Here is a 10,288-nt window from a genome sequence, read left to right as displayed (position 1 = left end):
TTACATTTTCTTTAAACATTTTAATTACAAAGATTGACTAAGTGGTTTGAAACAGCCATTTAAAGTTGAGACAGTCACGATACATTAGAAGGAAGTAAATATAGGCAAATTTGTCCAATAAATAGAGTCTAGAAAAATCCTTTGCAAAACAAGCATTTTCAACAGAGAAGCAAACCGGAACAGTGGAACAGTATGCTGCTGTTAAAATTGGTATTAACAAAGAATGCAGTGATTTAAGAAAAATATTTGAGTTACAACTATGCTAAGCGAAAAAAGCAGTATATACCAAAAAACCCCACAATGTAAAAACATAAAAGTTTTATACACACACAAAAATAGAGATTATACAAAGAAACACCAGTGTTTAAGGTGGGTAATGGGACCATAGATTTTTTTTTCTTCCTCCTATTATTACCAGGTATATTCTGGACTGTATGTAATTACCAATAAACCCTAATTTTTAAAACTAAAAACAACAGTGTTGTGAGATTTTTGCATATAGAAAACTTAAAAGTGACTTTCTATTCACTTAGTGGGTTTTCTAAGTGACAGAGGTTGTGTGCATGAGTGCCCATGAGTGAAAGTCTGTCAGTGTCGGGCTAGAGGGTTCCATTTCTCCTTATTACCACCAAGCAAGCCTCAACAATGCTGCCCAAACTGGTTTTCATATTATTATTTACAACCACTGACTCTGCAGTATCTTGACGAGCTGCAAACGGCGGCTCCCACCCTTGCTCTTGAAAGACCTGCGAGAATACCGCTGGTGCCAAAGCCAGCTGGGCAACAGCGCTTGGCTACCGTTCTCGGCCCATTCACACACCTGCCTGTGAGGTCCTGGGATACCAGCCCCATAACTACATGGGTCTCTGCAGATCGGACGAGCCAGGATTTTCTTTCCTAATAAAAGGTGAAGGAAAGGGGAAAGGGCAAATTGATATCTTCAGGTTTAGGCTTAGTCTGGTGAAATAGTTCCTAAATAAAACCTAGTCTTTTCCTAAGCCTTTCACCATCCCTCCCCCTCCAACTATGGTTTCTACGAGTGAAATGACAGCATTTGTCAAGCCCTTTCAGGAAGCTGATACCTTCAGTACATAAAAGCCATGCTTTGGTCTGAGTCCAGCCTCTTATTCTCTTGCAAGAGAATAGCAAATACCATCAGACATTTTTGATGTTGGTAGCCTTCACTACAGCACTAGAAGAGTGGGTAGGCAAGCAGACAAAGGTAACGGGGAAAAAGTACGTGTTTGTCCACAGGCTTCTTTTTTGTAGCAACTCCACTGGCTTCAGCTGGATAACAAATTGTCCTGGCATTCTTGGCGTCGGAGCAAACATGTCATCTCCCTGGTGACGCCTTCGTCACTGCTCAAAGTACCACACACTTTAACCTCCCTGCTCTTTCCATAGGCCTGGGTCTGTCCCGTATCCAGGAAACTTTATATGTTGTCTAAACTGAGCATCCCGGCAGGCTGCAAGGCAGACGGCAGCTCAGGGTTCAGAATGCTGACGGAGTCCTACCTGGATCCGCACCACCACGCTGTAACTCGGCCTGCCTGCGCAGAAACAGGAGCCCAGCCACGTGGCTAATGGACAGCTTTTTTAACTGCTACCCTCAGCAATGAGGAACTTCCCCAGCAGACAAGATTCAGAAGGGAACCAAAAGAAAGCAACGTCAAGATTTCTCCAAGGTGCTACACAGGTTTAACCAGATACTCAAGCCAAAAAACCCCCAAAGGCTCAGCTAAGCCAGGAGCTAAAAGACCAGGTGTTGCCGACCTGCCCTCGAGTCCTTGGGACCTCAGGTCGCTGGACTAGGACATCATATAGAGGAACTAGACCCCCATTACAGGTCTGCCTCTGTCACTAGATTCCAATAAGAGGCTTCATACTTCAGTCAGGAGGAAGTGCCCGGACATGCCCAAAACAGCACCTGAACCACATCACTCAATGCAGAACATAGGAAAAGATCAAGGAACAGAGTGTAGAGTATGATACCATTTGTGCAAAAATAAAAGGGAGAGGTAGGAATACGTATATGCAGAAGCCATCTTGGCAAGGGACCACACTGGCAGCACGATCTCTGTGGAGGGGAACTGAGTAGCGAGGGGAAGAGATAGAAGGCTTTATGTTACCTGGGTAGCTTCTGAATTTTGAACCATGTGAATGTATAACCTTTCAAAGGACAAATTAAAATGAAAAGCAAATGCAGAATGCTATAATCTTATCGTTATAAAAAAGAAAAATGATCTATAAATCTGTGTGTGTACATAAAAAATATGCTAGAAGAATACACGACTGTTAATGATGGGTGAATCCTGGGGAAGGGGAATAGGGGAAGTAAGATGTTCATGTTTTATTCTATGTAGTCTGTATTGTTTTGTTTTCAAAAGGCAGTAATACTTTCGTCATTTTTACTCGAAAGAAAAGAAAAGAAAGAAAGAAAGAAAGAAAGAAAGAAAGAAAGAAAGAAAGAAAGAAAGAAAGAAAGAAAGAAAGAAAGAAAGAAAGGAAAACATCTTTGAGAACTGCAACCTCACCTCCAAGGAGAATCTCTAAACTCCCTCAGCACTTGTTCGGTCTCAAGTTACTCAATCACATCCATCTTGTGTTACAATTACTTGTGTACAGCTCTCTGCTAAACGCTGGAACAACTGAAGCTACAGCCTGTCTACCACTCAAGCTCCACTTTCCAGAGACAAAACCCCGTGGAAAAGAACCCGTGAGAAATAAAACAGCAGTCAAGATGGCAACAAAGCAATTGCACAAGAACTAAACCATCAACCGAAGTTAAGAGTGAACAGTAATCTTATATTAATTAACCCAAGACTATTAGCAGTGGGAAACCATGGCCAAGTCAAAACAACACTGAAAACAAAACAGTCCTTCCAGAAACTGTGGGAATTCCAACAGCTTGCATGTGCGCAAGTGCTAGGAGCTTTGCAAAACTGTCAAGCAAAGTGTGACAGCCAGATCTCAGTAGAATTCAGTGAATTCCTATCAGAGGACATGCTTTGTTTAGGAAAATTTCAGAGTGACCCAAGTGCTGAAAGAGAGGCTCCCTCTTGGACATGGTCTGAAGGGATCAAGAACCTGAATTTCTCTGTAAAATTAATGGGGGGAGTTTGAGTGCCGGGGGGGGGAGGGGAAAGGGTGGCTGTGCTAGAAAAACGAAGGTCATGTGAGGAGGTCCAGAGAGAGCTCAACATTAGACCGGAGAAAGAGAGAGCCACTGGGAAACAGAAATTCTGGGAAGCAAGAGGCAATGATGTCTGCACCTCAATTTTAAGCTATTGGCTCTAAAGTAATGAAGTCCCTCTTTGTTGTCTCAAAAAGACCATCACACATCACCACCCTGATGTGGGTGTGTCTGGAGGAGGTAATCCAGAAGGAAGCAAATGGGATGGAAGGATCCCATAGGTCCACAATAGTCAATAATGCTCTTTCCAAAAGCCTCAACTGGAGGGCTGGATTTATTCTCCTACATGAAACAACCAAAACAAAAAAATGGACAATGAAGAAAACATACCAGATGGAAATATATGAATGACAGTGAACTATCAGAAGAGAACCACTGGTACAAAGTAGGGAGAAAAGTTACACAAGACAGACAAAGAGGGGAACCAAGAGATTAACAGAAGTGGAAAAACCAAAGCAAGAGGTGACCAGAAAAAAAAATGTGCACCCTGAGAATCCTCATGAGATATGAGGACTGGGGTAGAATTGGATTTCTCAGAGTACAAGGGATGGAGAACGCTGCATCTGTTTGGGGCTGATACCTGGGAGCCCTCCTTAACGTCCCTTTCTCTCACTCTCCACGTCCAACCTGTTAGCAAGTCTTGTCAGTTACAACTTCACAATACATTCAGAATCCAACCATTTCTTACCACCTCCACTGCTACCACCATAGCTCAAGCCACCATGAGCTGTCACCTGGACAACTGCAAGAACCTTCTCACCTTCCCGTTTCCAATCTCACATGCCCCCCCTCTCCCCACCGGTCTATTCTCCACACAGCTGTCAGTCAAGGAAACATTTATCACCTGACAAGAGAGGGCAGTCACTTGTTATTATTGTCTTATTGTATGTCTCCCCTCCTAAAAAGTAAGCTCCATGAAGATAAGGTCTTCTATTTTTGTTCACTACTATCTATATTCCTAGAGGCCAGAGCAGCGCCAAGTTATATATAGTTAGCACCAAATTAATAGTTGTTAAATAAACTACATAAGTAGTTAAGGAACTGTATACCACATACATCCAGGAAATGAATAAAGGAAAGGAACCGTATTTTGCATCAGTTTGTGGGACTTGAGGAGGCCCAGGGATCTGCAAATCACTTCTTGCTGAATCTGCAATGGCTTGTACATAATGCTCACTGAATGAATAAACGAAAGGAATATAGAATGGGTTTAATATCATACTCGGTACCTGGGACTGGCCTGGGCAGAACATATGGATGCTTTTATATCTCCTGGCACAGGAGTAGCTGACTGGTGCAGAGTAGGGTTCATAAATAATGTCAAGTCTAAAAGAAAACACACTATTTAACAGGGACCTAGTGAATTCTGTGCCAGCTACGAGAAATACAGAGATGAGTAAGATTTTTGTCTTCAAGCACTAAGATAATTTTAAGTACCTATGTCCCTACTAGTTTGTGAACGAGTACAAATAACTCAGCAGTGTAACTGCTGTACTAGAGATACACACAAGGAACACATGGGAGGCACTAAAAAGGAAGGAATCGTCATCACCTGAGGAGGTCAGGTGGTCAAGGAAGGATTTATAAAGATTTTACTTGAGCTGAGTCTTATAAGAAAGAGTTCACCAGATGAAAAAAAGCACATTTAGGGAAGAAGGCACAGTCTGTGTAAAGGCGTAACACACACGGTTGTCTTCCCGAGTGGCTCCTGGGAGGGAGTCAACAAACATGGAAGGATATGCTGACATAAGACAGAAAACAGTTACAAAGCACTTTCCTTTAGGGAAAGCCTGTGCTTTTAAACGTTCCTGGACCTTCCTCTCAAAATACCCATTTCCCCAATAAGATAGGACCTCCAAAGGGGCTTGACAAACTTAAAATATCACATTACAAAATCAGGGAGGGGAAGACAAACATTTACTCCAGCCCAGGTTACTGGAGGGCTTGAAAGGTGTGCTGCACAGTGTTCCCTGTTACCGGCACTGGTGTCTTAGCAGCAGCTCTGCCCAAAGCTTGCAGATGGCAGCTGGGAGGCTCCCCAGCGCTCCACGCAGGCCTCTCCTGGCTGTGCAGTTAATGAGGCTCTCCCCCTCAGCAAAGGGCTCCTCAACTGTAAATGCATTTTGTGCAGAGAAGAGGAAAGAATCTGATACCCTGATTGTTCCTCATTGAAGCCATGACTTAAATCCTATCTCAGTATTTTACTATCTTTATTTTCTGATTAAAATAGGAAAAAAAAAAAAAAAGGGAGTGAGGGAAAGGGCAATAGAAATTACACTGCTGATACAGAGGCTTTCAATTCTAGTCAGAGTTAAGACCCATATTAAAGGGCAACTGATGGTTCAAAGGAAGTAACTACATGGAGTCTGAGCGAGACATATGTGAGTTGAGTCTCATTATTATTAGCCTCAGTAAAGTAGGAAAACAATTCTCAACAAAATTAGAGTCCACATTTGTCAGGTACGGTTTGCTGGGCACTGGTGAGGAAAAAGTCTGGAGAAACGGGTTCTCTCCATGCCCTGGTGAAAAGAAAGAAGGCTCCTGGTCTGATGGGAAGAGCAGCTCCTGTTCCCAGGTGGTGTCTGCGCTCACAGCCGAGTTTAGCAGTGGAATCGAGTGGAGAACTTGGGAGACACAGGCACAGTCAGAGGCTGGTCACTTGACTTCACCTCCACAGCCTGGTACTTGCGTATTGGGTTTGCCTTGTGCACCTGCAAAGCAAAGAAAATCAAGTTACCACTGATAAGGATGTTAGCAAACTATGCTTATAGTTTTTTCCTTTCCTTGAGAAAATGTTTGTATAGTTTTACAGATCCCAGTCACTAATTCAAAGAGGGGGTAGGGTGGGGGGGGAAGGTAACGTAGTATAATGGAAAAGCACATGAGCTTTGGAGCCCAAGTAGGGTTCTATTCAGGTCTTGCAGGGTCCCTCAGCTTACACTAAAGATGTCAAACCTATCCCCAGTTTGATTGTTTATTACTAGGGTGTAATGGGGCTGAACTCAATTGCAGCAGAGAAGAGATACATGTTAAGAATTCGCTAGAGTACAATCTTAAGTTTACTGAGTCTTAATTCTCACCAAAAGCATGGACAAAAAAACAATAACTAGGGAGGGCTGCAGAGAGAAGACATGGTCCCATCCATCCTTCTAGGCAGTCTACAATCAATCCTGAATGAAGTGAGATTAGCAGAGCACTAACTAGCATTGACTGAACTGTGCTGGGGGAGAATGGCGGGAAGGAAAAGCTCTATGATGCAAGCAGGGACAAACACCTGAGGATGGAAAACATACCGGTTTTGTGAGTGTATGTGGAGTGGGGATTGTATTGTTTTTTTCATCCAATCAGAAAACGGTAGCTTGAATTTTGCCGAGAAGCTAGTCCCTTCTAATATTGGGTTGTTGGAAGAGTCATGACGTATTTTTTTCTATGTTTTTCGTTGCAAAAATGCGTCATGACTTTTCCGACAACCCAATAATTTGTCCTTAGAGCCTTCCTGCAGCCACGTCACCTCCGCCAACCACTGTATCTGCTGCTGCTTAGCACTTTTAGACAAAAATCTCAGCAACTTATGTGTTTCTATATTCATCCCTTTATTAATCATATGAAGTTCCATCTCAAACTGTCTTCTTCCTTATTACTAGTTAATGTGGTTTGCTGCCCTTCTAATCAAAGGGGCCTTAATGTGAATTAAGTTTTCTTTTTGGATAACTAATATCTAAATCATTATGCTAGTGTCAGCATGGAGGGTCATGCGGACTGATAGGCACTATAACGCCAAAGAATTTGAGTCAAGTATTAAGAGGAAAAGGAAAACACAGTTACTGCCCAATTCCCATGTTCTTCCCTAAGTATGTATTGTCTAATTGTAAAACACCTTAGTTTTCTTAAGCCTTAAGGAAATAATAAAAATAAGTTAGGTAATGTGCCATTGTGTACAGTTATGCCTCATGATTTCCTCCTTATGAAGACCCTTGGAAGAAATTCTGTCTGATTTCAATACTAAGGATAAATGTATTTTTTTAACACCTAGCTTGTTTATATCTCATGAACACTGTGAGTTCTGTAACTGACAGGTTGCTTTCTAAAAAGGGCCAAAGTTATGGCTCAGACTTAGCAGATATGTGGATCACATCTTTAGCCTCGTCTGCATCTCCACGTGGTCACCACCCGTGGTTTGTGTGACTTCCTGCTTGTACTCGTCTTTGCCATACAGGCCCCCACAGGTCCTTCTGGGACAAGGCGAGGTCCAGATGAAACAACGCAGCCAGACGTGGGTCAGCCGGTGCCCCCGCTGCCCAGTTACCAGCTCCTTCCGTAGCCTGGCCAGCTCCTTCTGCTGCTGCTCCTCCTCCTGCTGCCTGGCCTCCTCCAGCTGCTGGGCTCTCTGGGCTTCTGCCTCGGCCATTTTCTTCTCCAGCTCTTGCCGCTCCTTGGCTCGCCTCTCAGTGGCCAGCTCGAAAGGTTCCTGAACTAGAGAACCAGAAAGGCCCTCTGAGTACAGAGAGAGAGAGAATATTGGTGCACAAGCAGGACTTGCATAAACCTAGCCCCCACAGATGCAGAGAGGGGCACAGACATGCATGGCAACAGAAGGGCTGAGCTCTAAGGAAGCTTTATTGAAAGAAAGGTAGAGTAAACCACAAAGTCTTAGAATTTTGAGGGTAGAAAGGTCCCTGGAAATCATCTAATTAGGAGAAAAGCAGGACCCACACAGGTGAAGTAGCTTGCTCAAAACCACACAGCGGTATTGAGACAGATATAAGAGAAGAATCCCAATTTTCTGACATCCTGCCCCATGCTTAAGGAATCAAATGTTTTCTATCGATGGCTTGCTTCAGGGTGAACTCCAGAAAGAGGTCCTGGCTTTCCCTCCCTCACTTACTTGCTCCTCTTTGGGTGGGCAGAGCCTATAACTGTTATTGAAATGCCAGCTGCCTCTGCCTAGGGTCTTGCTCTAGGAATCTGGTCCCAACACATTCTGCAAACCAACATAGCTGCTGGGTTCAAGAAAGGCAAAAGACTAGATCCTCTAAAGGCAAATGCTTCTGTGTTATACTGACACAACTGAGTTCCAGGCATCCCCCCTGGGAAGTCTATGACGATTCTGCCCCAATCCCCTAAGAGTATATGTAATACTACCAGCAACGGATTTTTTCTCTTTCTTGGGAACAAAGGGCTCCTGGGAGATGACGGTGTTCGGACGAGCCTTGAAGCAAGTTGCTTCTTTCTGCTGTTTCAGTTCTTCCTCCAGCTATTTGAAAGAAAGTCCGTCAGACAACTTTCCATGACTACCACCTCCGTGGATCAAGCTCTAATGTTTCTAACTGCTTCACCAAAAAAGACAGCTGATGATTTCATCTAAGCCCCACTTACAACCCGCTTTACAATGGGTACACCAGATTGATAACATCTATTAATAAACCCACTGAGAACTAGAAAGTACCTTTAAGATACAGTTGACCCTTGAAAAGTGCAAGGGTTAGAGGCGATGACCCTCTACATAATTAAAAATCCTCGGATGACTTTTGACTCCAAAACTTACCTACTAATAGTCTACTGTTGACCAGAAGCCTTGCCAATAACACAATCGATTAATACATATTTTGTATGTTATATGTAGTACATACTGTATTCTTTCAGTAAAGTAAGTTAGAGAACATAAAGTGTTATTAAGAAAATCATTAAGGAAGAGAAATACATTTACAGTATTTACTGAAACAAATCCACACATAAATGGACCTGTGCAGTTCAAACCTGCACTGTACTTTTAAAGCCTATCTTAAAATTTCCCCCAAAAAAGTAGACATTGTACACTCCCAGTTGTAATCACCTATAAAGTACTCTCCCAACCATAAAAAGAATCTAACCAGAATTTAATCAACACCATGGGAATGCAGTGACTGAAACCCAAACTGTGGAAAACCTATGGGAGAAACAATCCAGTTTATTCAACATATAAAATGCAAGCAGAAGAGCCTACAGATTAAAAGGGATTCAGAGATTTATCAAGCAAATGCAATATGTGGGCATTTTGGGGATCCCGATTTGAACAATTCAACTGTTTGAAAAAAATGAGAGATCTGGGGATATATGAATGCTATTTGTCATTACGAAGGAATTAATATTTTTACTACGATAATAGTGTTACTTTTTTTAATCCTTATATTTTAAAGATACACACTGAAGTATTTCGGATGAAATGATACCTAAGATTTGCTTCAAAGTAATCTTGTGTAAGCAGAAGGATCCAGTGTAGAGATAAGTAGGTAGAAGTATAGATGAAATAAGATTTGCCGTGTTTTTCGTGTTTTTTTTTCAGTTGGGGAATTGGGGGAGAGAAACGGTGTTGGGAATTAGAGAAGGGGACCAGCCAAGTTGTTCTTCAGTCTTCGTTGTGGAGGGTGCCAGTCGCCATCTGGCTTCCCGTCGGCAGCTCGTGGCCTCTAAGCTCAAGGTGCTGTGTTACATACAATCTTAGTTGCAGGTGGGCGTAGCCACCATCCCATGCGGGAGTTGAACCAGCAGCCTTGTTAAGAGTGCACGCTCTATCCACTGAGCCATCCAGGTGGCAGCTCAGCTCAAGGTGCCAAGTTCAGTCTTAGTTGCAGGCGAGCATAGCCCACCATCTAACAGGCAGTCTTGTTGTTAGGAGCACATGCTCTCACCAGCCGAGCTGAGCCATCCTGCCACCTGTTGGCAGCTCAGCAGCAGCTCAGGTCAGGCCCAGCGTCACTGGCCCATGTGGGAATCGATCTGGCAGCCCTGTTGCTCAGAGCTCGCGCTCTCAAGCTAACTCTTAAACAACTGAGCCACTCGGTTGGCCCAAGATTTTCCATGTTTTGATCATTATAGAACCAGATGACAGATTCACGGAAGTTCATGATACTATTCTCTCTACTTTTGTGTATGTATGAAAAACTTAAAAAATTTTTTATTGGGCCAGCAGAGTGGCACGTTGGTTAAGAGCTGGCTTAGGACGCCAGCTCTGGGCAGCAGGGCCCCGGTTCGGATCCCACATGAGGGCCAGTGACACTGCCCTCTACAACTAAGATGGTGAGCAGCAGCTCGACCTGGAGCTGGGCTGCCATGAGT

At 43.4% G+C, this 10,288-nt stretch overlaps 1 protein-coding gene across 2 annotated transcripts in view; it reads right to left on the bottom strand.

The window, feature by feature from the left end:
- Positions 1-10,288, bottom strand: part of TPX2 (TPX2 microtubule nucleation factor) — a 60,143-nt gene continuing 49,855 nt past the window's right edge. Inside the window, exons 16-18 of one of the 2 annotated variants that reach the window (XM_019645650.1) lie at positions 8,336-8,447; positions 7,500-7,687; positions 1-5,904 (exon numbers count right to left, since the gene is read on the bottom strand). In XM_019645650.1, the coding sequence (XP_019501195.1) occupies positions 5,794-5,904; positions 7,500-7,687; positions 8,336-8,447 (411 nt within the window). In that variant the 3' untranslated portion in view covers positions 1-5,793. The remainder of the gene's footprint in view (positions 5,905-7,499; positions 7,688-8,335; positions 8,448-10,288) is intronic. The other variant, XM_019645651.1, reaches the window with a different exon arrangement.

The sequence above is a fragment of the Hipposideros armiger genome, unplaced genomic scaffold (genome assembly GCF_001890085.2).
Source record: "Hipposideros armiger isolate ML-2016 unplaced genomic scaffold, ASM189008v1 scaffold_94, whole genome shotgun sequence".
NCBI classification, from domain to species: domain Eukaryota; kingdom Metazoa; phylum Chordata; class Mammalia; order Chiroptera; family Hipposideridae; genus Hipposideros; species Hipposideros armiger.
This window is presented reverse-complemented; position numbering and strand designations above follow the sequence as displayed.